The 19,084-nt window shown below is 44.5% G+C and overlaps 1 protein-coding gene across 1 annotated transcript in view; it reads right to left on the bottom strand.

Annotated features, from left to right (window-relative positions):
* The window catches only part of SDK1 (sidekick cell adhesion molecule 1), a 657,393-nt gene that overhangs the window by 4,648 nt on the left and 633,661 nt on the right, over positions 1-19,084 (bottom strand). The window contains 4 exon segments of the mRNA XM_030578466.1: positions 10,187-10,316; positions 10,705-10,825; positions 12,705-12,842; positions 15,352-15,516. Of these exon segments, the coding sequence (XP_030434326.1) occupies positions 10,187-10,316; positions 10,705-10,825; positions 12,705-12,842; positions 15,352-15,516 (554 nt within the window).

Here is a 19,084-nt window from a genome sequence, read left to right as displayed (position 1 = left end):
CTAACATGCTCCATTTCAGTCAAAGATGCAAGGGAATGTATAGATATCCCAGTGAAATAAAAAGCCTTCAATCATTTAATCAAAATGCTCACTGTTTCAATTTCAAGACAAGTGAAATCTTAATAAATGTTGAACAGAAAAAGTTTCTCTGTATCTATCACATTTCGATATGTCGGAAAAAAATATTCATGCAAATTCCCTGGCTTGAGCCAAATTTGCTATCCAATGTTTATGGTGATATCACTGAGGCACCTGCAAGCCCAACTGATTTTTGAAATTAGCTATGTCGTTATAAAGGAAATTAAACAAAATCACATTGGATTTCAAGCACAGAACAATTGCCCTTATTGCCCCTCATGAGTTTGTTTTACAAAACTAGCAATATTGAAATATAACTGAGCACCAGGCCTGAAAGAGCATCTCCCAAGTGGTGGAGTTGCTTTCCTGAGATGTGTTAGCCTGTGCTCAGATAAACTCTTATTCCATCAACCAATTGTGCAAGGTGGCTAGCCAGCTAAGGAGCACCCACCACCAGCTAGCTGCAGTCTGGAAGCTCCTTTAGGTGCAATCAAACAAGCTTCATAGGTCTGCCCTGCTTTTGAAGTGATGCTGCTGTTACCCAACAGATAGAATCTCAACTGGTTTGTAGATCCCATCGGAACACGGAGTAAAAAGCAAAGCCTTGGATGAGGGATGCATTTCAGGTGCACCTTTGTCTCATATTTCTATTCCCACCAAGAACAGACATCATGTAAAATGTACAAATATTTGCTCAAAATTTTCCATAATATAGGTCTTTTCTTAACATCCTTGGGCTTGTCATGCAAAAATGGTTTTTCTCTTTTTTGATAGTTTGGTTGCTTCTGAAAGTCTTTAGATACCAAAGCAGTAGTTGCTTACAGGGCCACCCAGAGAATTCAGGGGACCTGGAGCAAAGCGGGGGAGCTGTGGTGCTTGTACTCACCCAGCGGCGGTCCGGGTCTTCAGTAGCATTTCAGTGGCAGGGGGGGTAGGGGGTGGGCTTCAGTCGCTTCATGTCTTTGACAGCACTGAAGTGCCCCCCAATGCCAAAAAGCCACCGAAGACCCAGACCGCCACTGAGACAGGGCTCGCAGGGCCCAGGGCCTGGGGCAAATTGCCTTACTTGCCCCCCCAGGCAGCCCTGGCTGCTTAAGAAATACACCAGATATATGGATAACTAGAGTTTGCAGTTTATAGTTATTGGCATTCATTATAAAGTGTTGGTGTATCTTTAGGAAGTTTCCATGTTATTATAATCTGTGACACTGCACAGCAAACACATGTTCACTCATCTCCTGTATGCTGCACAACTATGCTCTCCTCCTTCAAATCCCTCTTTAATCACCTTTTCATATTCTCCAAAGAACAAGCATCAGACGCCCTGTAAACTATTGTTAAAAAAGGATGTCACATCCTTCATCCTATTCCTTTGTCAGTAAAGCTGCATCGACACTAGTAAATTCAGTGCCCATTTTACCAGCAACAGTGTGTAGACAGGTCTTAGGCCTTTTAACCATTGTGCTTTGAACATCTTTGCAGAGCAATTTTTTAATAACATAGTAGCATTTTTTACAATAGGGAAATTTTGCAAAAAACATCCTACTGCTTTGAACGGTGGGTTGGCACTACCAGAGTTACTGTAATTTTATTACTTATTTATTTCACTTTGAATAATAAAATAGATGCCGACACATAGCGCTCCGGGCATTCTGACACATAATTAATAATTACAACAAAACCAAACTCAGTGGCACTAAACAATTTCTCCAAAAGGAACTCAGCCAGCCTGTTAACTACAAAATGCTCCTTTCCACCCTGTCATCATCCTGAGAAGCGAGCTCTCAACCTCATCCAAAAACCCTGTTGAACAGATGTCTCTTGCAGCATGCCTGGAACGTCAGCAAATTTGGACTATATCAGATCTAAGGGGAGTTCCAGAGTCTTAGAAGACATGGATCCATCTCCAGTATCTCTGTTGACTGCAGCTATGGCAGTATTGCACGGGGAGAGAGGCAATCTCTCAAGCAGGCTGGTCCCTTGGGCCATTTAGGTAACCAACACCTTAAACTCTCTCTGGAAACCAACAGGCAGCTAGCACAGATCCCAGAGCATTGGTGTGACACTATGCCCCATATTCTTAATAGGGACGTTGTTGTGATATGACTATGGCATAACTAAGATGTGTTTTTTGCAAGATGGGTCATGTGAGGTATCATTGGAAAGGTTATGATTTACTGAATACGATTATCCTATTTGTATGCATGTATCATTTCTGTATCTGAAGTTAGGAATATTGACTATATAACAATTACAAGTGGGTTTACACCTGGGGAATGCGGACCAGACAGAATTCAATCAGCCTGGATGGTCCATTAGGGAGAACAATAGGACTTTGAAGATGCTAATCTTTCCCCTTCCTGAGAAGCTTCCTGGGATGCGGCAAACAATCTTTGACTCCTGGCTGCTTTGACACTGCAGGGTCATGTGAACATGTCACCTGGTACTGGATTTCACCTTGGACAACTAGTATTTTTTCCACTAGTAGGGGGTGGGGATTAAACTGGGAAACAAAGGATTCCTGCCATATGTAAATCCTATTTAAGACAGGGAAGTGAGTTAATCAGGTTAATTTTTCACTGAATCCCTGCCCAGGATGACTGCTGAGACCATCTAAGAAACAAGGACTGAGGGGGGCAGAAGAGCTGAGCCCGGGCTGTATAAGGTGTCTGGCCTGTGAAAGAAATGTCTAAAACAACACTTAGGGTGAGAAATTACTGCTTGTAACCAGTTTCTTTAATATGTTAAGCTTAGGTTGCCTGTTTGTTTTATATGCTCAGTAATCCGCTTTGTTTGTTATCTCTTACAGTCACTTAAAGTCTGTCCTTTGTAGTTAATAAACCTGTTTTGTTTTCTCTCAACGAGTTTGTGTGACTCATAACTGGGGGTGGGCAGGGGGAAGCTGTGCATATCTTCCTCCACATTAAGGGAGGGGGTGATTTTCATGAGCGCTCACTGTACAGTTCTCTGTGCAGTGCAAGGCAATACCATTTTGGGTTTGCGCTCCAGAGTGGGTGGGCACTTGAGTGCTGGGCAGTCCCCTAGCTGACTCTTCTCATGCAGCGCTGATTTCAGTGTCTGCATCTTTCTGCAGTTGAGCATGTCCCTACCTGTGTGTGTGCTACAGGAGGCTTGCAGGCCTGTCACTGCAGGACAGGGGGAGGGAGCCCAGGCTAGTGGAACGGGCAGGCTCAGTGGGACTCCAGTACATCAGGTGGCACCCCGAAGTGGGGGGCAACCCATCACAATTGGTATAACATACTGCCAGCAAGATGTCCTGCTCAGAATGCAAGCCACTCACTCTGCAGCAGTGGCAGTCTTTGAATGATTTTAAGGTGTAGTTCCATGTACAGCGCATTGCAATAGTCTAATCCTGAGGCAACAAAAGCATGTGTAATCCTTCTACTAGGTGGAATCGGCAGCAGCCAGGGTGGGGTTCGATATCTAGAGGTTCCTTTTCAACAATACAACACAGAAACAGCTCGAGCCCTCACCCAGTAACCTGGGAAAATTACACACCACCCTTGTATGCCTCTGAGAGGCAATACTACCCCACTCGCAAGCACAGAGTCTAAGTGTAGAACAGAAACCTTTAATGAAAGGAGAGAAGTCACCTGACATTAATTAGGGAAAATGCCATAAGCAGAATTCATACACATAAAACTGTGGGAAGGACACCCACCCCAGACTGCGTGGCACAGAGTCTTCTGCCTCATGTTCTTGAGTTCTACAGCCAAAAGTTCCTTGAGTGTGTCCCCCTCTGCTCCCACACCACGTCCCACTCAAAATGGTTATCCTTAGAATATCAGGGTTGGAAGGGACCTCAAGAGGTCATCTAGTCCAGCCCCCAGACAGATTTTTGCCCCAGATCCCTAAATGGCCCCCTGAAGAATTGAACTCACAACCCAGGGTTTAGCAGGCCAATGCTCAAACCACTGAGCTATCCCTCCCAGCTGTGAGGACCTAGGGTTCAGAGGTGCAACTGTGTGTGTTCACCTCCCACCCAGGGAAGAAGGCACCTTGCTTGCTCCGTCATCTGAGCACTTGCTCTGGCTGGCTGTTCCACCTGCCACTGTTCCTGTCTGGTGGCCACCCCACCAGCCGCTGTTCCTCACCACTTGGCAACCCTGGCAGCCACAATTGCTCACCAACTGGCTGCCCCGCCAGCTGCCTGCTTGCCACTTTCACTGGCTGCTCCTGACGGCCAACTGCTCCCTACCATCGCCAGTTGCCCATCAGTTACCTTCTGCTGCCACCTGCCTCTCTGCTGTGACCTCTGCAGGTCAGTCTCTTACTGATTTTTTGCTCTCAGCAGGCTGGGCAGAAACACTGCCGTACCACAAGTGATTTCAGCGTATTGAGTACTTAAAATAATAAAAGGCTCCAAATGAAGCCTATTTAGCTCTATTTTTGAACACTGGGGAGGAACAAATTAAACCAGACCTGGAATCCTTAGGGAGAGGCTAAACCTTCTGGCTAGGACACCTGTCTTCACGCTCCTGCTTTCACAGGAGCCTGGCATTCGAGCCTCAGGCTAAACGAGATCCTTTCAGCTGAGGGTGAACCCCTCATTTGGGATAGGTGAAGCACAATTCTGCTCCTCTTTATTCATACAAGACAACAACATTTCACCACCCCGCATTCAGTACTAATGTGATTTGTAACTGTAGCAGGGGTTCACTCTGCTCCTGCCTGGAGGGGTTAAAAGCAGTCCTGGAGAGGGCTGTGGCTGGGGAAAGGCTGATTGGGGAAGCAGCCTCAGATGAGGCCACACCCCAATCAGGCCGCAGCTGGCCCTATAAAAGGGCTGCTAGCCAGCACTCCAGAGTCTCTCTCTAGATGTTGGGAGGGATGGGCCTGGCTGCTGGGAGCTGAGCCGGGTACCTAGACTAGAGCAGGGCTGGGGAAAAGCCAGAGGAGCTGGGGAGCTCTGGCCTGGAAACCCCGCAGGCTGCAGGCCTTGCTAAAGGCTGGAAAAGGTACTGGGGTTGCAGAGGGCGGCTCGAGGGTAGGCAGAGGCAGCAGGTCCAAACCCTCCTTGCCGATGATGAGTGGCAATTATACTGCAGTCTGCCCCAGTAAGCAGGGGCTACATGGTGACTGGCAGTAGCCAAAGACTGAGGCAAGGTGGGGAAAGGGGGTCGGAGATTCTGCAGGGGGCAGAACCCCGAGAGAAGGGGCACCGGGGTCCGGGAGGGACACTGGGGCCAGCGGCAAGTGGGACACCGACTTGCAGAGGGTGCTCCTGAGTGGAAAGAGCTAATTCCCTGGATGACTATCAGGAGGCGCCGCAGTGATGAGTCGTTGCCCCGCTACAGTAACCCAACACCAGGTAAAGTTGATCACTTTGAGCAACACAGCTCTCTCTGCTGGATAGCTTGGCAGAGTAGATGTGTTCATGTAAATACAGTTTGCTCCTGAAGTCTCTCCCACTCCCAACTAGCTGTTGGGGAGAGTTCATTCAGACCCTACTTACACATGGCAAAGTCCATATCTGAAAGGAAAGTTGGCAACCTCCGGACCAGACGTAGATGATACCCTATGAAACTTGTATGTCTACACTGCAATAAAACACCCACACTGGCCCGTGTCAGTTGACTTGGGCTCGTGGGCTTGGACAACGGGGCTATAAAATTGCAGTGTAGACAGTTGGGTTTGGGCTGGTGCCAATGCTCTCAGACTCTCACCAAAATCATTTGGTGAATTCATGTAAAATTTGGGAACAGTTTCAGGTTGACCAAAACTGCATTTTTCACTGAACAAACTATTTATCCAATTTTTTTCTCCCAGCTCGAGTTCTGGGTCTGTCTCTGTGCTGGTAAATCAGGGAGTATCAAGATATATTTCCCCCACTGTCTCCCACTGTGACCAAGATTGCTTACAGGATCATTTTGTGGAATGGATATATTATTTTTAATGATTCAGAACTACTGACTACATGAAATGCTGTAGGGTTGTTTTTTTTATTATTTGTTTTCTCTGTTGTATGCAGCCGTTTACCATGATTATGGGTTTGTTACCTAGGAAACTATGGTAGGCTGGAATTTGTTTGGCTGTGGTTGTCAGTTTCTAATCTGACAGCAAAGGTGCGTGCATGCCACTGAAGCAACAAATAAAGAAAATGCCTGACAATTTAAGTATTTTATTGGTAAGATGAAAGACACAAATGCTATTTAGGAGACAAATGAGGGACTAGTGGGTTAGTATTATGGGAAATTTGAAAATAGTTCTGGGTTGTCAAATTTCTTAAAAAGCAACTGGAGATGAAATGTTCACGTATATGTTCATTTATAACCAACAATGCAGAGAACAGCAGCTCTTGCCAATGACTGCAGTAGAAATAGGAACAGATCAGCCGGCACCCTGCACCAATACAGGCATAGCCAATGATGTTTTTTCCTGTGACATCTACTTTTCCCTCACTCTTCACTTCTTCCTCCCTACCCTATGAATAGCTCAGCTCACTGCCGAGTGACGGTATCTGGACCAGTCATCACTTTCCCCTGTGAGTGCACGAACCATCTGCACCCTATTGGTGAAATGAAATGAGACAGCCACGTTGAGAGTACGGAGTGGGAGAGAGGACAAGGAAACAGACAGGCAAAGAGATGTTTGTGGAGACACTGATATCTATTCGCTGAGGGTACAGCCACACTACGAGCTAGAGGTGCGATTCCAAGCTCGCACAGACATACGCACACAAGCTATTATTGACCTAGCATGCTAAAGAGAGTAGTGCAGCAGCAGTAGCACTGGCAGCAGCTGTAGTGGCACGAGCTAGCTGCCTGGAGCACAAACCCACCCGAACCTCGTGAATATGCACATGGGGCACCTAGCCCACACCTCTGTGGCCTGCGCTACCGTAGCTACACTACTAATTTTAGCATTGTAGCTTGATGAGAGTTAGCCCAAGTATGTCTATGTGAGCTGGGAATCACACCCGTAGCTTGTAGTGTAGACGTAGCCTTTGGGAGAAGTAAGTATTATTAATTATTATTAATGTGTCATCTACAGCTGGCTTCCACATGGTACCGTCTTCATCAAAATCAGTGGGAGCATTTTATTGGATACTAATTAATTCCTTCTCAATAATGAATTATAAGTGAACAGACTATATTCATACAGAGCTGAGAAACCACAATTCAGTTACAGTGCATAGAAATTCAGTGTACCATCGTAAGCACTAGCATTCAGCATGGCCAGATAATGTGTGAAAGCATCAGGTATGGAGAAACTCTTTAGGAAATGACAAAAAACAACCAACCTTCCGACCTCCCCCAAAATGATGGCTTCTCTCATAGCCTAACCTGTTTGGCTTGTATCTAAGAGCTTTGTTTTTTCATCATTAATAGTCATTTGGCGCTTACTCTCTTGTTACTCGCCTGCTCTATCTACTGTAGATGCCAATTAAAAAAATTTACATCTCTCTGTAACACTGCAAATACTTGGCTTCCAGGACGTGGAGTGTATGTTAATATTTTTATATGCCTATTTGAATACTGTATATTCTTCTCCCATTTTTTTCCTGCCCTCTTCCTTCATTGGGAGGCTCAGAGGCAGTGCTTCCCAACAGCTGTGTTCTGATCTAACTGTGGTGAATCAGTCCATGAGTCTCTTATGATGGCCTTGTTCACCTTTGAGTGACCTCATGTGACTTGGAGGCAGCTGATTTCCCTCTCCGCCATGCCGAAACTTGGCACTTCAGGCTAAGAGGTTAAAGCAAAAATTCAACAAGATGACATCTGGGCTGAAAGCAAAAAGCACAATTTTGGCCTCAGCTGGCCAAATACACACTGTATTAAGTGGAATCCAAGACACACACAAAGAGGCATCAGAGGAAAACAGCATCAGAACATATTCTGCTGCAAAGGACAGAGACTCTGCAGAGCCCACATGGACATGAGACATCTGTATCATGGAGAACATCTTTCTGTTAAAGATGATGGAAAGGCTGAAATCCTGGGAAAATAAATTTGTCTCCTAAGAAACTCTGTGAGAACCGAAACTAAATGAGCAGAAAACACAAAACAGGGAGAGAGAAAAGATACTCAAATCCTGTAAGATAGAAGTGGTCAACAATCGCATACTAAACAGCATTTCCAGACTGATCAAAAGGCAGCATCCCCTACTGATCTCTCTGCTGGGAACCCATTAACATGTCATTCCTAAAAGCATTCCCCACGGAAAAACAAGCAAGCATCAAAGACACTATATAGAAAGGCTGCATATCTAAGCCCCAAGATAAAATGGGTGGCACATTTTGTTTGCATAGAAGCATGCACAGAAAGGAATACAAAGGAAATTGCAAGGATAAAATTGACTTTACACAGCATAGACAGAGGAAACAGGGCCCAGTTATATAGGGCAGAAATTATGACTTGTGAGATGGTTTTTGTGCACTATATAGAAAACAACACATGGAATATTGAAATTAATGTTGGAAAGTGCCAGTGCTAAATTCATGATCATGCTCACCAAATCGTATTAATGGCAGGTTTCATGATGGGTTGTTACAGGGACATGACCACAGATATCATGGATTTAATCTGCAGGTAATGTGTGTACATCACAAAGAGAGCAGCTTGCTTGAGCTACAAGGAACACACTGACTGCATGGAGGGTTGGTCGCAGGGCAACATAAAATGGCAGGGTGTCCAGGGTAATTAACAAGAGGTCAGAGCCAGGAAACCAGCCAAAAAACAACCCCCTCCAAAACAACAACAACAACAAAACCAGCTGTAGCTGCAGGTGCAGAGAAGCTGCAGATGAAAACTGTCATCTTCTTTCCCCACTTGCTGCTTTTGGTTTATTCTTGCTGGAAGGGTCAGATTTGGAATATTTTGGCCCACGTCTTGCTGCTTGTGCTGTCAGCTCCGATTCATCAAGATTTCAGCTAACGGCACCCCATTTTAGAGACAAATGTACCTTTCTGCACATTCCTCACTGCCAGTTCTAAAACCTGCCTTTTAAGCCAGGGCTCCTGCTGAGTTTATTCAGACTATAAGCGCTTCATAAAGCAAATGTGAGACAGAAAATAGAGGACTGTCAGATACCTAGCAGTAGCACACAATACCATCTTCCTCACAGAATACACGGTTTTCAAACTTTTTAGGCTGCGTACCCCTTTCCAAATAATGCAGTCTGCTTCGTACCGCAGCCGAGATAGGGTTATAATATATCTAGGATTAGATTGCCAGGTCTTACTATATAAAATGCACTGTCAGCCATTATAGGCATTTTCATGCATACCCCCTGCAGAGAGCTCGTGTATCCCAGTTTGAAAACCACCAGCAAACAGAAAGGAAGGCAGAGTAGCCTTGTGATTAGAGCATAGGACTGGGATCAGAAAACCTGCCTCCTGGCTCTAACAATGGCTTGCTATGTGATCTTGTGGAAAGTCACTCCTTCGTGACTCAGTTTCCCCATCCGTAACACAAGGATACTAACCTAACTCACAAGGGTAGAGATTCTTGAATGGAAGGTGACATAGAATGTTTACAGATAAAGGACCCACTCTATGGAACCTCAGTAGTGTCTGGAATTGCCTATCAGCTGCGAAAGAAACTCACTGTCAAATTGCAAACTATCTCCCACATTTGGGTCAGTTCCATGATGTGAAATTCATTTCTGATTAAATGTCACTTCAGCCGGTAGATGCGCAGAGCTGGACTTCTCATGGCATGTTCTTTCCTGCTTTCTTTCCAGGAGCTTCAGGGTGATAACATCGAAGGGAGAGCGGGAAGCTCATGCCTAACCTACTGCTTTGCATTTGCCTTTTATTAATAATATTGAGAGATTATGAAATATCTGACATGACCCCAAGTTTTTCTGGTTGACACCTGCTCATTATTCTTCACCACGGCGTTTCAGTTTTAAAGACAGATGTTATTCTAGAGGGGAGGGGCCACGAGACCCTAAGGTTTGAGCGCCCTGAAGTACTAGTACCTGAATATGAAAAACTGATGCAAAAGTAGCATAATGCAGGCATAGAAATCTGATTCCAGAGAACCTGCTGCATGCAGTGAGGAGATGAGTGAGTGTAGTGACTGTGCAAGGCCCTGGCACTGCTTGATGGGAGGAGAGGCAAGGGAACAGGAACGGTACTCACCTCTGATTCTGACACTTCCAAAGGCTTCTCATTCAGGGCCACACTCTCAGTCAGCACTGCTCCATTGTACTTGTTGCAGATATCCTCATCTGAGTAGTGCAGCCCACCAGGGCTTGGGCGAGGAGGGGACCTAGGTGGACATCAGGAGAAAGCGTATGGAACATTAAATAATGGGTGCATTACATGTCCTCCAATTCAATACCTGGACACAATAAATCTACCAGTTCCCACCCTCCTCTGAACTCCAGAAACATAGTCACTTACCTCAGCCCTGAAATGAGAAGTTTACTGTCCCGCTCCGGGCCTAGATCTCTTTAATCATTGATCATGGAACCTACCATCAGGGGCTGATGTTGCATTCTGGGCAGAGGCTTAGCTATTAGCCCACAGTTTTCACCATATCCTCCAAACAGAGCTCCACCCCATAATCCCCTTTGCTTGTCCTATGGTAGGTCTGAAGCTAGGCAATAATTGAATGCTACGGCCAACACTGAGACAAAGAGGGTCCGTCATCCTACCTCGTCCCATTCTTCTTGGAGAAAGTGCTCTTTACGTTGAGATGTCGGCTGTTGAGCTCCAGGGATGTGAAGCCTCCGTTATCCAGTGTGACTGACTCTTCCACATTTGAGATGTTTTTACCTGGAGTCAAACAATGAAACAATCAGACAAAGGTATTTCCCCACCAATTACATGCCTAGTGATAACCTAAAGAACCATTACAAACAAGAGTCAAACCTTGTCCACTTCAGCCTTCTGGATGTCATCAGTTATTAGCGCTACTTCCCCACTAAGTAGAGGACCTATGCCAGGAGTAGGCAACTTATGATAAGCGTGCTGAAGGCAGCATGCGAGCTGATTTTCAGTGGCACTCACATGGCCCAGGTCCTGGCCACCAGTATGGAGGGCTCTGCATTTTAATTTAATTTTAAATGAAGCTTCTTAAACATTTTTAAAACCTTATTTACTTTACATACAACAACCGTTTAGTTCTATATTATAGATTTATAGAAAGAGACCTTCTAAAAACATTAAAATGTATTACCGGCACATGAAACCTTAAATTAGAGTGAATAAATGAAGACTCGGCACCCCACTTCTGAAAGGTTGCCAACCCCTGACCTATGCTTTCCTTCGTTTTTTATTAGCTCCTAATGTATTAAAGAACCATTTCTTATTCCCTTTTACATCCCTTGCTAGTTGTAACTCATTTGGGGTCTTAGCCTTTCTCATTTTGTCCATACATGCTTGCGCTGTTCTTCTGCTCTCCTCCTTAGCAATTTGTCCACGTTCCCACTTTTTGTATGATTCCTTTTTGATTTTTAGGTAATTAAAGAGCTCTTGATGGAAGTAAAGAACAAAGACAAAAGACGGGGGGCGGGGGGGGGGAGAAGAAGAGAGGAAGACACAGCAAGAGATTTTTTCCTACGCTCATAGTGTCTAATTCCACAGGTCTGAGCTCTGCTGGTGTCTTGGGCAGAAAGGCTGGTGTCATATTGCCAGTCTGCTGCAGACAGGTATTTTATCCTCAGCTTCAATTACAGTGTTACATTAAGGTCCAGTGAGAACACGGATATCAGAAGGTGCAGGTCAGAACTGTCTTTTCATGTCTGTCCTCCAAATGTAGAGCACAAGTAGGAAGATGAGAGATTTTCTATGTGCCATGCATAGGAATCTGATAGTATTAGCTTGGTAAAATGCCATGGCATTCATACATTTTAAATCCCACAGGGATAAAATCTGATTTACTAACACTTGTTAGAAGTGAATTTATATAGAAAAAATAAATCTTTCTTTGGGCTGAACCACTGAACACTGCCAGGGGAAGTGAGAGGTTCTTTCCATATTCCTGTATTCTATTAATCCCTCCGCATCAGGAGAGCTGGGACTTCCACTGCCCGTTCCTGTTGATTAGTCTGATTGGCACCAGAGAATTAACATAGTTCACTCCTGGGCTATGGAGAAACATGCACACAAATAACATTGCCAGAACTCAGGTAACTAATGGGGGAAAGGCAAAAATGATTTTGAAAGCTCCACAACCAGAGATCTGGGATTTGAAAGGGGAATATTTAAACATTCCCAGTGATGGACCAGCTGTTCCTGTTTTCTGTGGGAAAGGCAAATTAAGAGGCATGGGGCTCAGATTATACTATGGTGCCGTAAAGTCCAGCAACTCAGGTCAGCCATAAAACCCCACTACCATGACAACTGTAGCACTAACGAACAGAAGTTAGACACGGAGTACCCACATACACCATCTATCATTGATGGGATATTATCTACTCCCAACTCCAGCCACACTTCGTAAATACATCCCTCCACCCAAATATGTATACGGGGTGCACCCATGGAAAAGGACAAGCCAGTTCTCTCAGATTAGAGATCAAAGAGATCTGATTGGTTGCTCCACCCAAAGAAACACATAAAGCGAAAGATTTCATGCTGCCAGAGTCACTGGTTCAAATGGAAAAAGAACATCCGTAGCATGAGAGGGTCTGAAATGGAGCCACTATCTCACCTGTGCTGCAGTTCTTGTATTTCTTGCTCTGGCCATGTAGGACCAACGCAAACACCACTAACAGGATGAGGATGAGACTAGATAGAGCCATCACTAGCAGGAACCACCACTCTTCGTAGAAAGGGGTTTCCATTTGGGCTACAGAGAGAATAAACAAAGGTTTAGGACCCTTCCACCTAACAATTCCTACACATTCCTCCCCTATGCCCCGTTAGCATCTCCCTGCCTTTTTCCCATGGAGATCTGTACCCCTGTTAGTTCTCAGGAAAGAGCATGGTTAAGAAGCTGGATTAGTGCCAGAGGAAGGTGCTGTGCCTATTTCTCCCCCATAGCGATTCCAAAGTGCCCAGGTCTCCTTGGCCTCTGATACTCCAGTCCTGGATCCAAAAAGAGCCCTGCTGACTCACCACAAATGTCACTTCACCTGGAGGACTGGCCCTTCCCAGAACATCACCCAATAGCACTCACAAGAGATGCAGATGGTGCCTGTGGGTAACATCCAAGCACTCTCCAGTCCCAATGCACCTCAACCCAAACTCTCAACATCCCTGTTGTTCTAGCTCTACCCCTCACCCGCTGTCAGTTTAAACCATCCTGACCAGCAGCACCCCGGCATGTTCAGAGAGTTGGGTTTTATTCCTACCCACACATTCGATGTGGCCCATCTTAATTCCACCTGTTCCTCAGTTTCCCCAGCTGCAAAATAGGTAAATGACATTTATTCTTCTTTATAAAGTGCTTTGAGATCCTTGGTTAAAAATGGTAACTATTATTATTATTCCTTTCCAGCCATCCCTTTTCTCAGGGCATCTCAGCCATGAGGGGCAGTGTTCTCACTAGGGCATAGATCATCAATTGTGCATAACTACATTGCAGTTAGCGAGACAGAGAAATACCTGCTCGAATGGCTGATTTCAGGAGACCTATTTCACTTGGGACCAAAGCCATAGTTGAACTCAAGCCACTGAGCCGCACACCTCTCCTAGCTCTCCTACGGCTGTGAAGAGCACTTTACTGCTCAGATTCCCTGGCTCTAAACTCAGCCTTATGATGTGGGGGGCCTGATTCATCCAGGGCGCTGGGAATTCTGTAGCAGTGAAAAGCGGTTGCCATCTCCCCTCTGCTGGGAGGTCAGCACAGACCAATAAAGCCACAAAGGCAAGTGGTGCAGGCCAGGCTGGGGGCTGAACGGACCATCCAGCTGTGTAGCCTGTAATGCTTTACAGCTTTTAAGCCTGTGAAGCTCAATAGAAACTTCTTTCTATATCAAATTGTAGCCTGAAAAACTTTAGAGCATCAAAAGAAAGTGAACTAAATAGTTCTGCTCAAGTGGAGAACAGACAAATGGGAAACTCTGAGTTCCTTTGAGGAAACAACTGCTAATGGGAAGAGAGGAGGCAGGGCTGACATGATTCCAACTGCAGAACATCCCTTTAGGTTTTGTGTGAAAATACAGAATGGAGAAACACTCTAATATGTGAAGTGGGTTCCCCTTCTCCCTTGCGCATAGAGAGGAATGCAATGAGACAGTTCACGCGGAAATCCAGAGTAGTTCTTAGGGGCTAAGTGGTTAGTTGCACAGGGACAAAGAAGAAAACGAACACAACAGCAACAGCAATAGTACCATTTACTTTCCCTTTCTGCTGTGCAACTTTTGAGAGGTATTTGTGTTCTTTACCCCAGAAGAAAAGAGATAAGTCCTGCTTCAGATACTGGCACTGCCAGGCCCATAGGAAGCTCCAGAATTTTGAATCACAAAGCCGTTTAAAGAGTTTGCCTAAAAGCATCTTGGAAGGAGGAAGCAAGGGTAAGAAGACACCTGTGCAAGGCCTTAACCAGGGCAGTTTCTCCTGCTTCAGCAACAGGCCACCAAACTCCAGCTGCAGGGATACCAATGGAACAAAGCAAGCGTCAGCCTAGTTTGCCTCTCAAAGTACCATCATTCTCCTTCTGGCAAGTCTTGAACTCTAAGAGATTTCTGAAGGGTGTTCAGGCCATCTCTCTACACACTGGGGATAATCACAACAGAGCTGGCAGGAAGGTGTGTGAAGAACATCAACAATCCAATCCATACAGACTTAGGCCTGATGCTGTGATGGAAGTCATTCCATTGAGGTCAGTGCAATTTGGGTAGGGCCCTTAGAGAATTTGATTTGTCAGCAGAAGGATACAGTGGAAGGATTCAGTTTACTCTGTCAGTAAATTGCACCTAGTACATTTTTGAGAGCAATAGATACAAAATAACACAGAAATATTTGCCTCAGGAGACTGAGGAGGGAATGGACCCAGGTGAAGAGAAGAAACAGAAAGGTAATTGAGGAGAGGGAAAAAGCAAACAAATCACAAACTGTATAGTCATGTTGCAATACATGCTAATTTACATGCAAATTCCTGGGGGAGTTTCTTCACCAAATATTACAGTGGTAGGCACCTGTTTTTGAACAAAAAAAATCAGTATCTGATTCATCATTGCCTCATTCTGGTCTTAGCATGATTTCAATGGGGTTTCATGGCATAAAGGAACATAGCACAGTTTTTTAAGCAGGGCCTCGGTGCTTTATTTTAACTATTGGCTCTGGTTTTCTCTCTCCTCTTTCCTCACAAAGGAAGTCTAGTGGGGAAAGTATAATACAGAATGCATGATTACCTGATACTGCTGCAGATGGGATGCTTGGTTCTCCATAGCCAAACTCATTTACTGCAACCACTCGGAATTCATAGCTCACCCCCTGTTTTAGCTTGTCCAGACTGACTGTGTAGGAGGTAGCACTGCGGGGGATGTCCTTCACAAATGTATCCCACAGTCCTTCATCTAGCAAAGCAGCACACATGCAAAAAAAGAGCATCATTAGCGTTATTACTGTGCACTCTCTCTCTTGTTCCATGGAAATGAGTTGCTATTAATCATGTGTTTCAACATGAGGCAATTTCCATGTCTACCTAAACTACTGCTGTCCAACACAGCAAATAAATCAAACCAATGTGATAGGTTATTGAGCCACAGCCATTCTAGGTTGTGACTGCTTTTACATTATGTCAGGATCCAAACATGAAACCTTCACATGGGTGAAACTTACAGACAGAACTTGGAGTGTGACGAAATCCTCCCTGTTCTATACCCCAGATGTGCACAATTAGATAATCTAGATATTCAATGGCCATATTAATATTTATATTGATAACCATCCAGCACGTGTATGACATTGTTTTCCTATTACGTAGGACAAAGTCTCATATCTACTTGAAGCACAATGAAAAGATGTCATTTTCAACAAGATGGTCACTGAGAGTGGTAGGATAAAAAATTACAACTGTGATTAAAAACTCTGGCCAATGGTTTTGAACTTGGGACCCTAACGTCAGGCTAAGTGGCCTATTTTCCAGAGATGACTGGCAAACGTACTGCTTTCATTGACTTCCCACTGATGAAATATAGGCACCATTTGTGTGTATGGGAGTAGTGCTTATTGCCACAGGAGCATCCAAGCTGCAGTGCTGAGGACAACGGGCCAGATCCTCAGCTGATGCAAACTGGCATGGCTTCAAGGACCTGGCCCAATGACTATTAATTTTATTTTAACATTTTTGGTAATTAATTTCCATTTCCCCCCAGTATATCTTAATGACAATATAAAAATAGAAAGACAAAGTCTGCACAAATACAGTGTATGAGATGCTTGCACTGAAAGAAAGTCCTCTGCACTTAGAGTCTATCACGTCCATGATTTCTTCTGACTAGAGGTGCCACCAGTATAATAGTAAAGCAAAAGCCAGCAGCATTATCATTGGTGTCATGTTCTGGTGCTGCAATGTCAGGAGCGGATTCTGTTCTCACTTACTCTAGATTTACCCTAGCACAAGTCCACTGAAGTCATTGTAGTTATTCCAGAGTTACTCCAGTGTAAGTGAAAGCAGAATTTGGCCCTTAGCCTATTCCTTTGCAACAGGAAATAATGGGCAGAACTGAATGATTTATGCTGTAGGTGCACTTCCATGTGAATGTTTTAATTTTGCCATAAGTAAATACTAATTTGTAATGCGCTGCATGTCCCCCAAACCGCATCTGTTCTGATCAAGATGATTGGCAGTCCCAAGTGGACTGAACAAGGAGATTGAACATTTTATTATTCTGTCCACATTTGAGAAATACTAACGAATAGGTAATTTTTCTGTCATGTTTAAAATTCAGACCAATACATTATTCACCAGCATTTTCAGAGTTTAATGAAGTTATCATAATGTACCATTGTTATGAATGACATTTTTTATAATGTGTGTAAAACAGAAGATAAAATATTGACTTCCCATATATAGGGCAGTGTAAAGCTAGATTGTTTTCACCATGCAAAGCTAACAATGTAATATAAATGGTTGGAATGTTTTTTACTTGAAGTGGGTGGAGTGTGGAAACATTTTCAAAGAGTGTTTGGTGCAATCACTGACACTATATCCTGCATCTGATTCTATAAAATATTGTCATAATTGCTAGAACTGAATGAGTTTCCATAAACACATTTGTAAATATTGATACAGAATTTCAACCCACTGTGATTTGGTTTAAAAGCAATTCATTTGCACCACAAATTGCTTAGGGGGTGGGAAAAAATAACAGAATAAATAACAGTTTTTCCAACACTAATTTCAACAGAAACAAACCTACCACTCTCTCTCTCTGTTGTTCTTAAAATAGTCCATGGAATCATTTGTATAGACAGTGTGCTAAATTCAGCAAAGCTGCTGCAGGGAGCTGTAAAGTCAACCTCCGAGTGCAGCCTGGATCCAAGGGGAAATTATCCCCTGAGGACTGATGGTGGCATTTCTGCCTCTGTCCTGCCCTGGGGCTAGGCTGGAGAGGGTGTCGGAGAGAAGACATAGCTGTAGTTTATATCAGGTTATCCATGGAAGTTTGCTGGTGGGCGTTTCTTCAGAGAACCACTTTAACAGAGGAATTCCAGTTGCTCTGACCACCACTTTTGGTTCACCTTTAGCTCCAATCCTAAGGGGACTGCCTCCTGAAGCTGGGCCAAAATGGAGCCATTTACTTCATATCCCCTACTCCAAACTTCGGGGACTTGTGTGAAATGGAACTCAGAATCCAACTACCCTTGGTTTGGCCCAGATTGTGCCCAATAGGAAACCAGCCGACACAGGACTACACAATGCTAGGAAGGACTGCAGTAGGGCTGACCCATGCATTGCAGGCAGGGAGGTGGAGGAAGGCTCCTTGTTCCCTCTCCATTGCACAACACATGCACACACCAGGCACAATCCAGTCCTTTGGATTTGCAAGACTAAGACCCGGCCAACAAGACTTTGTCCTGTTCCTGGCAGGAATACTTGGGTCTGCCTGTAGATGGACAGCACAGTCAGGCTAAAAAGACATCTTATTTTGATGGCAAACTTTGCTATCCAATGTCAGCAGCTCATCTGCGAGAGAATTCATTAGTGAGACACCTAAGTGGGTGGGGGGAGATTGGCTTCTGTAGTAAGTGGAAAATCATTAGCATACTGTACACAACATTTCCCACACAGGTCATGGTGAGGAAAGATTTGCATGCCGAAAACTAATATCTTATCAGTGCGGAGAAACCAGTGAGAGAAGCAAAGTTTGCACCACTGACTAACACCTCCCAAAACAGATGCAAGTCTAGCCGGTCCCACTCAATTCCTGTTTAACGTACTGTGAGATTCAGCACAGCTGGCAATGGGGATGCAGTCATATTGCTCTCAATTGCTTTTGCCTTAATAACATCTGCCCGTTCCTTCAGTTCATATTACCTTACACTGGGTATGCGGAATCTGACAGGAGGGGTAAATATATGACACAAAAGGGAGAGTTCCTTTGAAAAATAAATCTTTTTTTGCTTCCTGTTTTTATAAATGCTACATCGCATCAAGGCTCAGCCTCATTTCCTGCTGACACAAGAATCTGATCTCTATCTTCCAGCTCCGATTTCTCCATCAGAGTTGAGAGGCATGTGGCGAGAAGGCTCTAATCACGCTGGAAGACACTAACCACTCCTACCTATCACCATGTTGAGCCTGGGCTACGCACACAATTTATTCCTCCAAAGCGGTGAGCAATGTTGTGCACTGCAGGTGTTTGAACAGACACCACACCAACATGAAAGCTTGATATCATGGACAATTAATCAGGGTCTCTGTGCTGCATAAAACTGTTAGTCAGTAACAGAGGCTTCTGGTTCTTATAAGACAGGCGAGGTGACAAATGACAGCCATGCTGGAGCTGGGGCTAGATGGAAACCTGTCAATTATTCATTTCTGAAGCACTAGCATTTCTCTTTTTGTGTAATCGGAGAGCTAGGTTGTAAAACTTACTAGTAATCATATGTCAGGAGATTTACAAGAATAGATGCTCC

This window comes from Gopherus evgoodei, chromosome 10 (assembly GCF_007399415.2).
Source record: "Gopherus evgoodei ecotype Sinaloan lineage chromosome 10, rGopEvg1_v1.p, whole genome shotgun sequence".
Taxonomy (NCBI): domain Eukaryota; kingdom Metazoa; phylum Chordata; order Testudines; family Testudinidae; genus Gopherus; species Gopherus evgoodei.
Note: the sequence above shows the minus strand (reverse complement) of the source record. Positions and strands in the feature narration are given on the sequence as shown.